The sequence below is a fragment of the Lutjanus erythropterus genome, chromosome 1, assembly GCF_056507025.1.
Source record: "Lutjanus erythropterus isolate fLutEry1 chromosome 1, fLutEry1.hap2, whole genome shotgun sequence".
In the NCBI taxonomy this organism is placed as follows: Eukaryota; Metazoa; Chordata; class Actinopteri; order Lutjaniformes; family Lutjanidae; genus Lutjanus; species Lutjanus erythropterus.
In genome coordinates this window covers 5,863,690-5,882,138 of record NC_139317.1, presented here as the reverse complement: position 1 = coordinate 5,882,138, position 18,449 = coordinate 5,863,690, and the positions used below count along the sequence as shown (strand labels likewise).

General features: G+C 39.1%; 1 protein-coding gene across 2 annotated transcripts; it reads right to left on the bottom strand.

Annotated features, from left to right (window-relative positions):
* Positions 1-1,792: 1,792 nt before the first annotated feature.
* On the bottom strand, positions 1,793-18,243 carry zdhhc13 (zDHHC palmitoyltransferase 13). 2 transcript variants are annotated; one of them, XM_084731044.1, is made up of 17 exons: positions 18,126-18,243; positions 15,930-16,135; positions 13,353-13,475; positions 12,672-12,749; positions 11,661-11,805; positions 11,438-11,502; positions 10,414-10,576; positions 9,332-9,457; positions 9,092-9,225; positions 8,828-8,928; positions 7,877-8,001; positions 7,714-7,776; positions 7,529-7,622; positions 6,755-6,838; positions 6,500-6,657; positions 5,437-5,534; positions 1,793-2,398 (listed from the first exon to the last, which is right to left on the bottom strand). In XM_084731044.1, the coding sequence occupies exons 1-17, from the start codon at positions 18,147-18,149 to the stop codon at positions 2,260-2,262; spliced, it is 1,926 nt and encodes a 641-aa protein (XP_084587170.1). In that variant the 5' UTR covers positions 18,150-18,243; the 3' UTR covers positions 1,793-2,259. The 2 variants fall into 2 exon arrangements, with proteins under 2 accessions (XP_084587170.1, XP_084587259.1); XM_084731133.1 differs by lacking the exon at positions 18,126-18,243 and adding an exon at positions 17,797-17,982.
* Positions 18,244-18,449: the final 206 nt, after the last annotated feature.

Here is an 18,449-nt window from a genome sequence, read left to right as displayed (position 1 = left end):
CATACTGAAACTATGTAATAACACTGCAAGTAAGGGGAGATCATGTGTCAGTCTTAAAGGTTTTGTAGAAATCAACCAGCTGAAAAAAATCAAGTCAAAAATCCTATCACGCTTACAATTCAGTTCCTTGTTTTTAAAACAATCCTGAATATGTTTTATTTATTAACAAGTTATTCTTCACTCATTGGCAGATTTTTTTTACTTCATACAGGACAAGCAAAAAGCACTTTGTATTCATTTTTTAAAAACTCATGTTTGAAGTGCCATTTTTTCCTCTGTGTTCAGACTGGGAAGCAGCAAGTTTCCACCTTGATTCATGTCACAGACGACGTGGTTGTAGCTCTGGTTCAGCCTGGCAGGAGCAGCACAGGAGAGCAAATGAAACTGTCTCCTAAGTGCACGTTCATAAATTCTCCCACTTTTCACAGTGCCACTTTAGTTGTCAGCCTGTTGCAGCCTGTTGAAGAGCAGATCTCGGGTCTGCCCCTGACTGCCTCTCTGTATCTCTGCAGGTGTGACTGTGTTGGCCAGTTGAGGGCAGAAGAGCTCCACGACCTGAAACAGCTCACTGTCTGATATGTTATCACGTTATTAAGGTATTCTGACTAACATCCCAGCAAACAGTTTAATTTGTTTATGCCTCCAGCACACACAGAGCAAAATTAGCATTCATCTGTATATATGAGAAGATCAAAATAAAGCACTACTGGTAAATACTGGAAGATTACTGACAATCTGAACTGTCACACCAGCATCAGCAGGTCTGCTTGGATCAGTCAGCCTCAGACCTTTTTCACAGCAGACATTTTGACATGGAATGGTACTTTTTCCCATTATGTGCTTTTCACTCTCCTCTCTTCACCGGCTCCTGCCTCTTTAGGTTTTTTTTTCGAGCTTTTTTCACTGAAAACAGCTGCAGAAAACTGTTGATGAAAGCTGCAAACTGAACTGTCCAGGAAATGTGCTGTAAAATCAAAACTATGAGCTAAAAGACACTGTCAGAGTTCTCTGACCCTTACGATGAAAAGAGCCACTTGTGGCCAAAAAAAGAAAAAAAAAATCGGTCTGGAGCCACAACTATTGAATTCTCTTTTCACTGAACACACTGTTTTTATTTGGCGTCCATAGCGAGCATATGGAGGCTCAAGAAAACTAGCCACCATCAAAATTTAGGGGAAAACGCACCGGGCTACAGACGAAGCCTATATGAAGCAAATTTTAGTTGATGAAATATTAAAGCTTATCTAAAATTCGGTATTAGAGTTGCAAACACGAGAATCACTTTACACTGTAAAAAAAAGTTTAGATGACTCAAAATTTCAAGTACTGCAACAGACTTTTGAGTTTTAATCACCACGCAAACTCTTACGCTTTGAAATAAACTTTGAAAAGTTTTGCCAATCTGGAGTTGCTGAGTTGGTGATAATTTTCTGTAGTGTTGTCATAGCAACAGGCTCCTTTGACATCACACAAAGTTCATGGAGGTTTAAAACCAAGAATTCGATTGTCAGGTCTGTTAATGCGGACACATACTATTAATATGAATTGGACTGTGTTGCCGTATTTATCGTTATGATGTACAGTAGTTGTCAACACATGGTGTCTACGCTGCAACACTTCATGAATTTTTTTTTCATGTAGCATGAGGGAAAAACAATAAGCTTGCTTAATACCACCACATAATGAGGCTTCAGAATCGATCGCTGAGTTGAACACCCTGGACATTTACAAACCTCACCGCAGTGATAATTACTGATGTACAGTGTTTGTTATATTATCCACACAGAGGCCGTTAAAAAGACAGGCACAACATTGCTTTATTGAAGTACTATAGTGGTCATTCATTATTAAACACATGCAACTCTTACAAAAGTCATAAAACCAACTGTTTACACGTACAAAGTTCCTTTTTTTTTCCCAGAACAGACGATAAAAAATAGGCTTGATGTGTTCATATAAAACATCTCACAACTTCAATTACAATTTAGGCCTTTAAGGTTTGTGAACCTCACCCAAATTTAAACATTTGTGATTTTCATTTCACTTACATTGGTCAAGTATAAGGCAGCAGCAGTCTGTACAAAGAGCAACCGATTCGAACAATATCTACACAACGTGTTTTCCCAACTTCGGATGTCTTGGTCTCTCTTCACAAGGAGTCAAACCGTTAAAAAAATAAATAAATACACTTTGTGCTTTTGGTCCAGAACCACTGTTAAGAGTCTGATCCTTGACCCTGAGTGACGGGTGGCGGGGAGGTCAGACCATGTCGGTGTGTCCGAACATGGGCTGGTCGCGGCCGGGCGGGAACTGCTGCGTCCAGTCGATGATGGCCGGTTTGAAGAGGCCACAACAACGCAGCTGGAAGAAGGACACCAGGTTCCTCACCACGCCCAGACTGCAGAGACACAATCAGAGAACCATTCAGGACTGGACTTCACCACCACTGAATTCTCCCTTTACAGAACATTACATCTGTTCTGCCTCCTAACTTAAAGTGACACAAACAAGTGAACATCAGATTATTTTTTCCAGATGAAGATGTCCGAACCTGCTCCGTGATTCAGTGAAAAATCTAAATTATGTGTTGCTTGTTTGAAAAAACGCTCGCCCTGGTTGTACCTATTTTAATTGGTCAAAATCCACACTTGATGTTTCTGTTTCCCCTCAGGCAGTGGTCAACATGGAAAACGAGATACTAATTTACGAGACTGAGAAACAGAAAATCTTACATGATCATCGGCTCCTCTTTTATAGAGACACAAACAAGGCTGACTCTTGGTTTATTGTTTTTATTTTAGTTATCTTGTACTATATGACAAGTTTGTGCTATGTCTGCTTGAGTTCTCTCAGAGAGTTTTAGTCTTTCCACCTCATGAATCTCTTTGATGAGTTCAACACAATTATTTGCTGTAGGTGGGTTGGCATATAACCATTTATGAGTGGTTGCTTTTTTGCTGCTACAGTTAATATTTTCAGGAGATATTTATCGTTTCCTGTTATTCCTGCTGGTAGATCACCCAAATAAAGTCAAAAAATATGCTGCATGATTCTCCAAATACTTTCCCAAAACATCTGTATCCAGTTCCAGAAACTGTGGTGATGATTTGCCCCTCATCCCCACAATCTGTTCAACATATATGTTTTGTTGATATTAAATTGGTTTTCAGTTTAGGAGCAACAAAGAAACAAACAAGGTTCTCCCAACCAAACTCGCGCTCATACACAGAACAAGAAACAGAAAAAAAACTGTTTCACATTTGTTCTCCCACGTCTGACTGGATATTTTATCATTTAATTCTTCCTCCCACACCAAAATATAAAATTGGAGGATTGCTTATTATATTTTCTTCATATAAAATTCATTTGTAACCACAGTTACAGCCCAGAAAAAAAGTATAGTCAAACCAGATAATCATGCAAGTACATTAATTCATCAGGGACTTTCTTTCCCCTGAAGTCAACATCCCACTCAGAGCTCCATCAGTTAAATTTCAAACCTCACCCAAACTGAATCATCTCTAACCGGATGCCACAAACTACTCATTTGAGTCACTGCAGCTGATTTCAATTCAACACTGAGAACAGCTGCACACTGGAACACAATTTGTCAGATTCTGTCATCGTGGGCTTCAACAGTCTCAACAAAACTACAGAAGTTCCTGATGAGACTGATTGTTATTTAACTTGTACTAATTAATGCAGAGTGAAATTTGAAAATATTTGAGTACAAGTAGTTATACTCTAAATGCACCACTTACATTTTCAGATCTGTGCACAGGCTTACAATTTTCAGCAGGCATTTTAACATCAACTTGTACATTTACAAAGCTGCCAGGAGACGTTTGCAAACATCAGCTTACATTTGTTCAATTTGATTTAAGTCCTGATTTTCCATAGAGACTAACATCATTTGGCACAGTGGAATCAATCAGGAATAAATCAGGACTAATGTACAGTAAGAAGTTCATTAATGCACGAGACCATGACTGAAAAGCATAAAGCTACCTCCTGCATTACAATTACAACACAGCCATTAACTTTAACATTATTCCTCTAACATTAAATATTGATTAAAGGACATGGTATTATAGAGCTGCACTTATATGTTCCTGTGTTTGATTATGACTGGCTGAGCTGCATTCAAAGCTGTTTTAAAACACACTCCTCAGACCAAATTACATCAGTGTTACTGCACCTAACAAACTTTCAGATTTTGAAGTGAATTTTGTTTTACTGGTTGGGAAGAGTGAGGATGAGTGGCTGAAAGAGATGGGGGAGGAAGATGAAGGCGAAAGGAGACACAACAGAGAAACTGAAGAGCTGGAAAAGTCAAGAAATGAAGCTGGGATCTTTTAACAGAATACAATATGAGGTTTGTTTGCTGCCGTCAGACCTGTTGTGCTGAGAAAAGATGTGGCTATTAATTTTACAACAATCGCTAAAATGAAGTGAACCCAGACTCTCCATCAGTTTTATGCCACTGTGAAAAACAGGAGAGGTGAACCCTGTGGTCTCTGCTGTTATGTTGGCCTGTATGTCAATGATCCACAGATTAGTCTGTTGAAAAATCCTGAGTTTATAGCCTTTTTTACACAGAGATTCTGCAATATCGACGCAACAAGCTCGCTTTTAAGCCAGCTTTGTGTATTTACACTGAACGAAGCAGTGCCAGCACAAAGCCGCCCCACAGTGTTCAGCATGTCGGCATCACAGAACCAACAGAGGCATGACATAACACAACTGCACACCAGTCAACAAGTGAGTTTGCTCATCTGCTCTGTTCTAATCAGACACAGAGCTGATGGATTTATAACATGAAGATTTTTATATGTTCCAGGATAAACAGGCTGTCGCTTTCTCATGTTTTCTTCTCCTAAACCCTGCTGTTGTCATTGTTAAGTTTAACTTGCTCTGTAAAATAATTCATTTCAGTTACTCTGAGTCCTGACTGTGCTCATTGTGTGCTGCTGGTGTAGTCCTGACATTGTGCACACAATTGCACTGCACAGGACATGGAATTGCTGCATTGAAAACAAACTAGTCTATAATATTTTCATCTCTTCTTTTTTGTCAGTAAAATAGAGATTATATGCTGATATAGTCAGTTTAATGACATTGTGGTGCCGTCTTGTGTGATGATCTATGGGAACATTTCTCTCCTCCTGCTTGTTTGTGTGTCTGTTTAATGAACACAGTGCTGTGTCAGAGCTAAAAAGTGTCCACTCGTCTCTCTCAGCTTCAACACAGCTGACAAATATGTGGACTAAGTTCATAATTTAAAGACCACAGTCACAGACAGCTGTGAACATGTAACTCAGAAGCGTCCTGACCCGCTGTTTTGAAACCAAAGATGATGAACATAAATTATGAAAATAATTTAGCAAATATTCAAAAGCACTGCACTAAACAACGACATCCCCAATATAAACTCACTTGTATGGATTCTGTCTCAGGGAGACGGATTGTCGGAGTTTCCTCTGGTGGAATATCAGGTTCGTCCGCTCTGCTGTGGTCAGTCCCAGGAAGGCAATCTGCTCCGACACAAAGGAAACTCATCAGTCACCACACGGACACAGAAGACACTCATTGTGTGTATAAACACAGGAGATCAGTGGACCGTAAACAGAACGAGATGTCATGCACTGGATCGACAGGTTTGTCCTCTCCTGTCACTGACAACCCCTAACAGAAGCTTAGTTACAATGACTGGACAACTTAAGGTATGAAAAGTCAGTTGTGATTACAGTTGGTCTGAAATAAAAGCAATGTTTTATACCTCATGCAATAAATTCAGGATTTTTTTTTTTTGGCAACTTATTAGTTTTTATAAAGTAATTATACATGATTACTATGGATATTTCATAGTTATCAGAAACTACAATATAAAAGTATGATATTATTTTACATTAGCAGAAATTTAAAGTCATTCATGAGACTAAACAAGAAATTTGTTTAATTTATGAGGACAGATAATTGGCTGCCCTCTCTGGGTTTGGTTTTTAAGACAGAGAACATGGTTCATAGGATTTAGAACTGTGCTTTCATCCAGATGTATCACAAGATTTACTGAATTTTGAGTAAATCAGCAAAAGAAAATGCAAATAAATGCTTGTTTCCATCCACAACCATTATACAATTATTACTTAGGAGCTCATCGAGATAAGCAGTAGGTGGTGCCAGTTCTCCAGTGGGAAAATCATTATACTATTGCAGAAGAAGAGGGTACAACAAGATTATGTAATTAAAATAGCGCCAGTTGAAGCTCAATTAGTAGAAAACAACGTAGAAAACACAACGGAAATGTGACATTTATGCTTGTTTCACATGTTAATCTGAGGAAGGTCACATCAGATCTGGTTTTTTGCAGAATTAACCATGTTTTTTGGAGTTATTCCGTTTCCATCAAACTTTTCCAGTGTGACGCTCTGCGCTAAAAAAAGACATGTTGATGGAAACAAGACTTATGAGAGCTGTAGAAAGTCATTAAGCGGTTCACCTGGTAGAGCTGCATTATCAGGATGGAGCCGGACCAGCAGGTGTGATAAAAAGCCAGCAGGAAGATGCTGAGTACCCAGGGAGAGCAGCTGACCAGGCCAGAGACCACCCCCCACAGGCCCTGCTCCTCGTAATGCAGCATGCAGTGAGTCGCCCAGTCTGAAGAACATACAGAAGGCAGGCACGTGAATCCAGCGTAAATGTAAAACTGTGTCAGATTGTTGTGTTATTGTACTCTGTATGTCGAGTCACTCACATATGAGACAACCGTAAAACATCCAGGCTCCCATCAGCATGAGGGAGAACAGAAAGAGGACGAAGTAGTGGTGGTTCCTCGCACCTGGAACACAAGAAACATGTTAGAGAGGAGATCACCTTCAACTTGGCCACTACAATAACGTTTTTCATGTTAACTCTTGTGAGTTGTTAAAAAACCCCCCACACATTTCAGCTTTGTTGTAGCATCAACTTTTTGTCATTTTCAACTTCTGTCAATGACTGTGAGCCGTGCTTCCACTGAGGTATTTTTATGCGCATTTTAAAGTATTGCATCATAAAAGATTGATGGAACGGCAAAATTCAAAAAACTTTCATTAATTTTGCATCAAAGTTTTTATGCTTGCTTGAGGTGAGTTTTGCCTCTTTTGAAAAAGACTTAAATGCCCTTGAGAGACGAAAACACTGTTTCCGAATAAGTTCTGACATATCAAATGTTTAACTCACATGACTGATCAGAAGAATAAGAATAAGCTGTTTCCTCATTAATGTAGTTGTCATGAAAGAATAATTACAATTTGCCCAATTGAAAAAAACAACCTCTGACCATTTTTGTTTCCTACAACGTAGCTGGCCTCATCACTTGTTTCAAGAGGGAGATTTCCAAAATTTGCTTCAAATTTGCTTGACAATTACACTGAAAGACAGGACTGTTCATCCTTGGTGTAAAAATGTGCTGTCAAACCGGACAGTTACACGTTACTGTATTTTCTGGCTGTGGTAATCACTTGTTACTTGTTACAATTTGTCGTACCAATGCAGCCGTTGATCCAGGGGGAGTGGTGGTCCTGCTTCGCCACACAGGCGTCACAGGAGAAGCAGTGGTTTGTTCTCATTGGTTTCTTCGTCTGTGAACAAAGTAATGTAAAACAGTATCAGTATGAGATGTTCTTCTTGGTTTCCTGCTCAGGGACTGAAGATTTTGTGTTTAAATCTCACCATGCAAGAAGTGCAGAATATTCTGGGGTCCAGACAGCCAGCTTCAGCCAACACCAACACATTCTGACGACACAAATAAACAAACAAAGCTGTTCATTTGTGCTTAAAACATCTAAATATAAGATAATATTATTCAGTGTCTAACATTTAACGGCACTCCCACCATTTTCTTCTCTTCTTCTGTTGCCTTGACGAAGCCTGGGTCGGTCCTGCAGGTGCGGAGGTAGTAGTAGAGCAGAGCAGTGGCATTCAGAGTGAACAAGACCTGAACTGTGGCGCTGGGCCCATGTGGGGTCAAAGGTTAAGAAACTCTTCATTCATCAGTTTGATGGAAAAGCCAACATGTCAAACATGACATTAGACTGAAGGGAAATCAGCTGCTAAGTGTACTGGCTACTGTTTACAGTGAATACTTCACTGCACGTACATCCAGCCATGTTTGCTTACAGGTCACATGACTTAGTTATTTCCTGTTATTCTGGAAATGATAATAACCATTGGGTGACGTGTCTCTCACTCTGCCTACAATGAAAAAAACACCATCTGAACCTCTGACAGTGCAAGACGTGTCTATGCCTTCATCTGATAGACATCCTACATTTCCCAGAATGCCTGTAAAACAAATCCCAATGAGGAATAAACTTGCCCTTTTTAATCATAACTGTGAAGATCAAATTTATATTAATTTTTATTATTCTGATAATGAAATTATAGCTGATAAATACTGACTACAACAATGTGTGATTCTGACTGATTATGTCAAAACATTTAATTTGAATTCTTAAGCAAAATGCTCTTTAATAGACAAGGTACGTTTGCAATATTTTTTAATGTACTTTACCAAAAAAAATGAACATGTGAACTCCTTTTTAAAATACAAAAATGAATGTGAAATTATCTATTATTTTATTGTAATTAGCCATGAGTAGCAGGTAATTATCAGTTATCCTGTCAGCTGTAAAAAAAAAAATCTGTATTGTGCATCTCTGCAAAATGTTTTACTTAAAATGCACCCTGCCTTGTGGCTGCATTGCATTCTGGTTAATTTCCTCCTCCTGTGAATACAGATATTGGCCTCTGAGCCTCATTTTCAATGTTAGGCAGCAAAGGATATCTGGCAGGAACCAGAAGCACCAGGTGACGAGCATCCAGAAGATTGAAGCCATGAGGGATGTGGCAGGCAGGAGCTCCTGAAAGGCTGGACTCGGGAAGTTTCTGTTGAGACACAAATGTTTCTTACTAAATGACAAACAACCAGTTTTGTACAACATGCAGATGGAGGACATGAACACTGGAGCAGAATGTGGGTTTTGTTTCACTCCTTCTCATTTACATTCACAACAGTCAAGAGAACAGCTGAGTGGAAATGTGTCCTCACCTTGAGGCCACATTCATCACACCTATCACACACGCCAGCAGGATCCCTTTGAGCAACCACGACTCTGAGTTCATATCGACTATGGCGCCCACACTTCCAAATATGGCAGTGCAGAGCAAAAACTGCAGAAAGACCTGGAAGATGCACACAGGAAAGCATTTCAGGAGAATGTTGGAGATTTTTTTTTGTTTGACCAGAAGTTTTATGCTAGTCTTTGTTTGATATTCAGTGTCTGTATACCCTGTATCTATTGACGAGCCGCACGCAGCGTGAGTTGGAGCGAATCCTCTCCTGTTTGATGCGGTTGAGCATGTGGATGAGCAGTGGGCTGTGCACCTGGTGGGCCAAGTCGATGGGCGTGTGACCCTGAAGAAGAAGCATTAAATACACCATCATTATTGATTAAATTCAAATGTAAGGTTATAACAAGTGTTATCAGCCAATCTGAACATGTTCTGTCCAGTAAATTCACTGAAATGGTGTCAGGATGGTGTAATAATGTGGCCGTTAAGAAAACAGAAGTCCTCGATTCCCTCTGCTATCAGCCTATTACACAGACATGCCTCTGACATATAACTACTCTTTTTTGACAGGTAAGTAAAAATACTTCTTGTAATTCTATCTACTCCCTCCCTCCCTCTACTCCCTTCTCCCTCACTGAAAAATCCAGAATTTAAAAATTTATTTTATTTCAAAAGTTAACTGCTAGACACCAACGTCTCTGTGTATGTGAACTGGAGGTTTCAAGCTTCCACATCATACTTATTTAACTTGCATTCTGAACCATTATTGGCTGACTAAACTCTCCTCTAGTGGAGAATGTGTTAAACTCAGATTTAAGGTGAATACAGTAAACTTCCGCAGCCTTGGTACAGAAGTGTGAAAACAGCCTTCTACTGTCAAACTCTGCACATACATCATTCTGCACAATTAAGCTCAAACATCCAAGTGAAGTAACAATAAGCCAAACACAGTTTTCAGGGGACTTAAAGATTGTCTGTCACCACAACTTTCAAAACTGTGAGATAAAACTAATACTTGTGAGATTATTCCAGTAAGTATTCAAAATAAATTCAGAAAACTAAGAACTCTTATTGGTCTTCAACATTTTGCAGTGGCAACAAAGTGCAGAACAGATTCACTGTTGATGCTAGGCGGTCGCACAAGTAGAGCAACATCCATTATTTCTCAGCTTGCTAATCGGCCAGATGTTCTCTGGTGCTGAGATAAATAAGTTGCTGCTGATTGGAGGCATGTGTTACTCACAGTGTGAAAGCAGACTAAAACACTTTAAGACTTATTGCTTTTTGTGTGAGGCTCACGTTGATGTTTTCTGCGTCCACGCTGGCCCCAGCCTCCAGCAGGATGTGGGCGGCGTCTACGTTTCCTGCCAGCACGGCGCAGTGCAGCGGGGTGTTCCTGTTCACTTTGTCCACAGCGCTCACAGAAGCATTATTTTTTATTAAGAAATTTGTGGGTTCAGGCCTGGAACAGAAGAACAACACGTTTGTATTAGATACCTAATACAGTCTACAGACTTACAAACTCCTCTAAACTCAAACAGGGATTACAATGTCGTTCTGGAGTGTTCAAATGTTGTGTTTTGACACCTGAAGACACTTGATAGATACACCAAACATTAACCACAGCTGTGATACTGGCAGCTTTTTTCACACATTATACACATCTTTTATATTTTTTTTTTATTTAACATATTGAATTTCAAATTCTTATACTTTAAGGCATTTTTCCCTAATCAAAGCAAAAGAGAAATCAAAAACTCTATGCCAGGAATGGCAAAAGACTGTTCTTTGTTTATTAATACACTATAACCAGTGCTCAACACTAACTGTGACTGCCAGGCAGAAGAAGGTTTAAAAGCTTTATCACAGTAAGCGCTGGTTCTGTAGGATGTGCTACCTTGAACTAATGAACTTAATGAGTCACTTATTAAAGTCTATGTTGCTAATGCTTTGCAGTATAATGTTCCATCCAAGTCAAAGATGTCAGGATGTTTTGACTTGACAAATTTCCTTTTTGTTTTTCTCAGGTTTATCTGGTTCTTTGTCATTTGATTTGATTTCCATGTTTATTTGAGACGCTGACAGATCACCCAACAGTCATAAAACAGATGCCTGTGTATGCAGCATCATCTGGTTCTGACTGTAACAGCAACATTTAAATGTCACTAATGCAACAACTTTGATGTTTGCTGTCCTTAATTCTTTGCATGTTAAAAAAACAGTTACCACTAATGGTAACCAAAGGCAAAGAAACATTACAGACATCACCTCCAATCACAGCGTCACTATACAATAATATTTAGGTATTTACATATTTACTTACCCAATAATCTTCTGGGCTGCTAACATCAGTGGTGTCTGTCCGTTGCAGTCAGGCCCATCGACTTCCTGCGGACAAAGAGGCAAATGAGAGGATTACCGCCCAGGAAAATAAACCTGTGCCAAATGAAAAAGACTTCCACAGATGCAGTGAGAAGAGACCGCTGAAAGAAATAAAAGTGTTTCAGAGTGAAAGGGTCAAATACAGTATTTGTGTGGAGTCTGACCTGTCCCTTAGCCATAAGATAAGCTGCTATGGCCATGTGCTGGAAGAGGATGGCAAGGTGGAGAGCACGGTAACCTTCTCCGTCTGCGATGGAGGGATCTGCTCCGTACCTCATCAGCTGGATCACCATGGGGAGGTGGCCCTGCCTCATCATTGACAAAAGTCACAGACAGCTTTAAAGAGGAGGTACTGAACAAAAAATGTTTCAAAACAAGTCAACATATCATCGTGCTGAGAGCCAATCAGACACCAGCAGCACGATTAGCAATTCATTTTAATTAGTTGTGATACAGTTGGGTGTTTGTTTTTTTTAACTACATACTACCAGATAAAATAATCTCCCTTAGTTCTGTCAAAAAATGACTGCAAATGCAAATGCATACCACAAAGTCTTATACCACTTGGGAGGGAGGAGGAAAACAGATATGGGCAGCTCTCAGTCAGTGTGTGTCTCAATTCATTATTAAAGGGGTCTGGAATCTCTCCAAGGTTCATCTTATCTGTACCGGTGGACAGGATGGAGACTCCCAACATAAAACATGATCAAAAGTGTAATCAGAAATTCCTCCATACCCATAACATTCTACCAGAGTAGCCCTGCAGTGCATGCACCTACAGTTGTGATGGATAGGTTCGGGTATCAGAACCACTTCTGAATTAGAAGTAAAGAAAAAGTTATGAGAACTGGGAATGCATCAGAGATGTGCTTTTTGAATCTGAGGATTAAAGCAAAGTTTGGATCAGTGTTTCTCTTTACATCACTGATCATTTGTGAGTCAACACACCTTTCTATTTGTCTTTAATTTACTTTTTAACCAAACAATTACAAATTAGCCATTCATATTTTTAATGGCAGCCTACAGCTGCTGAAAATTAAGGTAATGTTTGTTTTTAACATTTCTTCTGAAAGATAAATATTATGTGAACACAACTGGACCAAGAATTAATAAAATGTGGAAACGGAAAGCAGAGCAAACTCTAGCAGTGAATCCCTTTCTGGTCATTCAGTCACCTTATGGCCCAGTGAAGAGGAGTAGAGTTCAGGTCTCCTCCAAGCTGGTCAACTATCGCCCCTTTAGAAATATAATACCTGTCAGGAAACAGCAGAGAAAATACAGAGAGCAAATCAGAGGCAGCCGTTCAGGACATATTGTGTTGGAGCTCTTTGTATTTCAGTTCAGTTGTCTCTATTTCTTTTCTAGATGTTTTTTCGTAAACCTGTCAGATGCTTCTGGCAGTGAAAAAATCAAATGAATGAAGTCCCAGAGGAACGACTGACTGTACTGAAGCTTTTTGTTTTTCATATAAAATTCAACTGACAGCAGCAACACCAATCCATTTACATTTAACTCTAAATTCATGCATCTCATTTTCCTGAGCATACTCTGTAATGTACAGTGTTCTGCCTATTTCACTTAAACTAACCAATCAAAATCATCCAAGAATGATCTCATCCAGATATGACTGAAACTTCATGGGTCTCCATGCTGAGGAGATACAGAACATAGGTCTCCTGAATTTACACCCAAATTATTGAAACACTGGCTGATAAAGGACCACTACTCCAACAGCCTCTGTGTTTAAATGTGTTGCGTAACCTGCAGTAGAATATTAAATTGCTTACAGAACAGGCTCCTCATGTCTCTCTGGTGTAATGCTGGTGTATCTGGTGTGATATGCATGCAGGTCTTACTTGACCAGCTCTAAGCGGTTGTTGATGGCCGCCCAGTGCAGCAGAGTGACATTCTCTTTGTCTGGCTGCCTGACGTCATATCCCGCTTCCACCAGTTCCTTACAGCGCTCAAGGATACCGAACCTGACAGGAGAAAAACACACTTTATGAACGCACCAATAATAATAACTACCAGGTTAATGTTCAAAGCTGCAGAGTGCTCCAAAACAAAACTGCAGCTAAAGCAAGAAAGAATCATCAATAAATTTTCAACTGAAAGTTCGCTGACAGACAATAAACTCTCTTTCTTTGTGCTAAAGTAGAAACTCAAGTTCATTTAATCATAGCTTCAGGCTGTGTGAAAAAAAAATCTGCATGAACACATGGTTCCCACTACACTGACAGAGGGTGAGATGAGTAAACAGAGAGGAGCGGCTCTGCAGATTCTTTTCGTTTTTTCCCTGTCTCACAAGAACAGTGACCTTTGCTCTGCTGAACCTCAACTTGCTGATGAGTTAGCAAAAGCATGCAGCTAAAGCAGCTAGCAGCTCAGTTACCTCTTTTTATTACTGCTGTGTACTAATCAACTGATATACATTGCAGGTTTGTGAAGCCTTGCTGTTTTTTTTATAAATTCCTTTCAAATTGGACATAAAAAGAATCACCCTCTGACTGCTAATTAAACACAGATCTCCGAGAGGCTTTGAACATTCCTAGAGTTTTGTTGAGCAACTCCTGTGCAAATATATTGATCAAATATTTGTCAGTGCCAGAGCAGGAATGAGGTGTGTAGTTACTTCTGCACTCCTTATACTTGTAATATATTTGAACCTCATATCCAACTAAAAAGCAATGAGAATTGTTTTACTATTTTACCATTATGAACTGAAGACTCTAAAAAGACACCATTCTTAAAATGAATAAACCAACACCAGTTTGATTGATATTCCCTTGAGTGCAAAACAAAAAGCATAATTTATAAAAAAATAAAAAAATAGAGATCCTATCAATGGGACCTGGCTGAGCTCAGCCAGTCCAGAGGCACTGTCACCAACTGCCACGCGACGTTGCAGAGGCGTGTTAACCAAGACAGCCCTACAACATCCAGAGACTTGAGGTACTCAGGGCGGATCTCGTCCACCCCCGGTGGATTTTACTATTTCACACCTTTGTGCACAAAACTCCAACACAAATAATCAAGGTGCTACACCTTCCCGGTGGTTGTCATAGTTTCAGTGGCGAACCATTCAGGGGAAGGTTTTAGGTTATCTACATCTAAACTATATGCGGCAATGTTTTGGTTAATATTACTAAAACAAAATGTTTCTACATGTTTTGACATTTAAGGCCAAATAAATTATTTGATACTGATTACTGATTACTGACACTAAATAATATCTGAAGAATGTTTTATAAGAACCTTAGAAAAAATCATTAGTAAGATCACTGTATAACATTGTGTAATGATGCAATCATTGTTATAAAATATGTCAAATATTAAATATATTTGACATAGTTTTTGTAGGTTGGGCCATAATTTCCATCAGTAATAACATTTTACTCACTAAGCTAATTTCTGGGATGACAATGTCCCGTGGGGCAAGAAACACAACCAATCACATGATCAGAACAATAAAATTATTCCCCAAACTGTCTCATGTCTCTGTCACGGAGGAGGCAAATCTAAAAATAAACCCGTTTGGATTCAAGGATTATGTCGTTGAACACAGCAGTAAGAGAATAGTGGTGTTCAGTGTAATATGAGAAGCACCTTAGACAGGTGTGTTAACAGGTTAGTGAGAAATGGTGTGATCCCCCTGAAGGATAACCGGTGCAGGAGGTTTAAATACTGTGATGTAAATCTTTGTGTCATACTTCTGTTTTCACTTTAGAGCCCTCTGGAGCTCTATGGCTATATTATAATTTCAGAAACCGACTATCCATTGTTGGTCATTTAAGAGTCTCATTATTAGCTGTCACAAAATGTTAAATGTCAGCAAGATTCATAAGGTGTAAGCAGGTTGCAACCGTTTTTGTGAATGTCGAAAATAAAACTTAACTGTTAATGACTACTGTTGTTTAACTGATTAAAATGTAGAAATCATAAAGAGATCTATAAAATTTCTCATAACTTGACTTGTGACTTGCTTGACTAACAGCAGGGACTTCACTTGCTTTATTCTCATTACAGTAACTTGGAACTTGCTTGACACTTGAAGATTAAGACTTGAGACTTGCTTGTGACTTTCACATGTGTGATTTAATCCCACTTCTCCTAAACATGCAGTTTATCAGCACAATGAAGGATTATTATTTATTATTTACCTCCAAATAAAGCAGATTATTTAACCAATATATATGAAAATAAGACCCAGGTTGTGATAAACAAGAATTATAATGTGCATTAAGCTATACAATGTACAAGAACTGGCTCATCTGTGACTTCCCACTGCCAAAGAAGAGATTACACCAACTTAAAAAGATTGTTGAAGAACATCAAATTACTGCTTATTTACTGTCTTTGACACTTGTGGATGAAATGGAACTATACATTAAAATACCCACCAGCTGACACAGAGCTATTATTCCACCACTTACTGTGATGCTTTCACAATGTCCCAACTGCTGCTGTCATCCATGTGTGACCGTTTCTTCGGCTGCTGACTGAGGCTCATTGCCGGATCGGCGCCTTTGCCAAACTGTCCGTGAAAAGCTGCCATGAAGGGGTGCGCTGCTCTCGGCCCGTGACTGTGAGAATGACCTCCATGTCCATGGTGACAGCCGTCACGCATGTGGCCGTGACCCTGCAACACATAAAAAAGGGAAACACACAGAATTTGGTCAAAATTGGCACAGAACAGTAAACTGATTTAGGTCAGTAACACGATAAGACTCTTGGGGCCGTGAATCTGGTTTAGTGGCTTGGGGAGAATGATGAATTTATTTGAGGAAGCATGAGGATGAACAACATCACTCCAGCCTGGTCAAAGACCTTTATTGCATGACTTCCCCCATCTCTCCCCCCTCATTTCCTGACAATGCTCAACCGTCTCTTATCTAATAGCAACTTGTGCAGCCCTGTTGTCAACCATATAAAATTTAATGCTGGAACAGTTAATCAAATCATAAAAATCCAATCAGGAAAAAAATTGATTATCAATTAGTGTTTAAATGGTTTATCAAGCAAAAAAACAAAACAAAACACATATTCTGTTTAATACACTAAAAATTAAACATTTACAAGGATTAACTTTAATGTTTATTTGCACTTAGTCTGTTGAGCAAGTGAGTCAGAAATCTATTTGCCCAAAGTCAATTTTTACTTGCCCCTGTTCAAATTGCTTCACTTATTAGTGGTTATCAAATAACAACAAAGACTGAAGTTAACTGTCATATTTATCTAGGGCTGCAACATTTAGAAAATATATGCAAATACTGAAAAATGTCCATCACTTTTTTTTTTTAAAGTTGAAGATGTCTTTAAATGTCTTGTTTTATCAGTCTACAACCAAAAGATACTCCATTTAGGAAGAAAATAATATTTTCTGTCATTTTGCATGAAAAATAACTTTAACGATTAATTTAGTATCAAAATAGTTTAACAATTTAATTCTTTTTTTACCACTTGCCCCTGGAAATGTCAAATTTACTTGCACAACATGGCATTTTACTTTGCAAGTGGGCAACCCTTATTTTTGAGCTCTGGTTTATTGAATATTGATTGGAATCTCGTTGGACTTTGGATAATGCGATGGATATTTTACACTTCTTCTGCGATTTAATAGACTAAACAAATAATCGATTCATTAAAAAAAGGATTCATTATAATGAAAATAATTGTTAGTTGTGGTCCTAAAAACGAGCTGGCTGTGACAAACATTTTACATTATTTTGAAAATGTCAACAGTAACACGTAATAATTACTTATTGCTTATCATCTTATTTGGGACTACTAAGGGAATATTGCTAAAACTCTATACATTTCAATGGGGATTTTACTGGCATGGATGTGAACTGATGTGAGTTAATTTTGTATTCTGGGGGGAACTATTCCTTTACCACATCACCAGCACCTGGCTGCTGTTCTCCACCCTCTGTTATGAATCTGATGGATGCTATTTCATCCCAGTCTGTCTGCTGATGTTCATTCTCGGATTATGACATGCTGCTGCTGTCATGATCCAGACAGATGGCTAACTGAGGAACATATGGCAAAAGCTAACCGCTGTCTGGCTGTTATGACTATAAACAACATGTGGATTTGGATGAATACATCCAGCTAACGACTTGCTGCCATGAAACAGCCCGGATAGTTGTGAAAGAGGATTAACTATAGTTTCCTTTTATCAGGGGCGGAAGAGGAAGGTAACAACGCAATGAAATGGTTAAACACGCGTTGGTTGTCAATGCATCATCATGCCATCAGACTAATCAAACAGACTTTCCACAACGTGGACGTTAACACCTTTACACGAAGAACATTAGCTTAAATCTGACCGCTGAGGTTCAGGAAAGATTAGCTAAAGGTAGCTAACACTTTCACATCAGGTAACTAGCAGCAGGCTAGCTACGCCCACCGAAGCTAACTGACTAACTGACAGTTGACTCGTCTGTGTCGATGACTGAAGACAGGTTATTCCACGTTACACCGACAGGCTAACATTAAACATTAAGCTAGCTGCTTAAAGCTAACAAACCGCTGAGATAACATTAGGACAAACTACGTCATTAAAGTGAAACCTGGTAATAATAATACAGACAATAGAAGAAGGGAAAAAATAAACACCGACTTACATGGTCGTCTTCATTCCAGTCCATCTTGTTATGAAGTAACGAAGCGAAAGTTGGTGCCGCTGAACGGGCCAGAATCAACGTACCACTTCCGCTGTGTGATTTTCAAAGTAAAAGTCGGGAGGACGCAGGAGAACGAGCCGGTGTCTCAACTATATTTTAGACTAGTCTTAATTTTGCACATAGATTAGTCTATTGCAAGTTAGACAGTTTCGCAAAAATAACGACTGACTAATTGCAAGACAAAAAATTAGACACCTTACTCCTAGTCTAAGGCTTAAGACCAATGTTACCATGGTAACCCTGAGTGTCACCTGATCAGAGTAG

What these genes read in the sequence shown, in the direction of transcription:
- zdhhc13 (XM_084731044.1), bottom strand. Translation starts at nt 18,149, where the DNA reads ATGGACTGGAATGAAGACGACCAT. An exon ending in TGATAATGCAGCTCTACCAG is followed by an intron (nt 5,535 to 6,499) that starts GTGAACCGCTTA and finishes GTGTCGGAGCAG; the next exon opens with ATTGCCTTCCTGGGACTGAC. An exon ending in CTGAGACAGAATCCATACAA is followed by an intron (nt 2,399 to 5,436) that starts GTGAGTTTATAT and finishes GTGTCTCTGCAG; the next exon opens with TCTGGGCGTGGTGAGGAACC.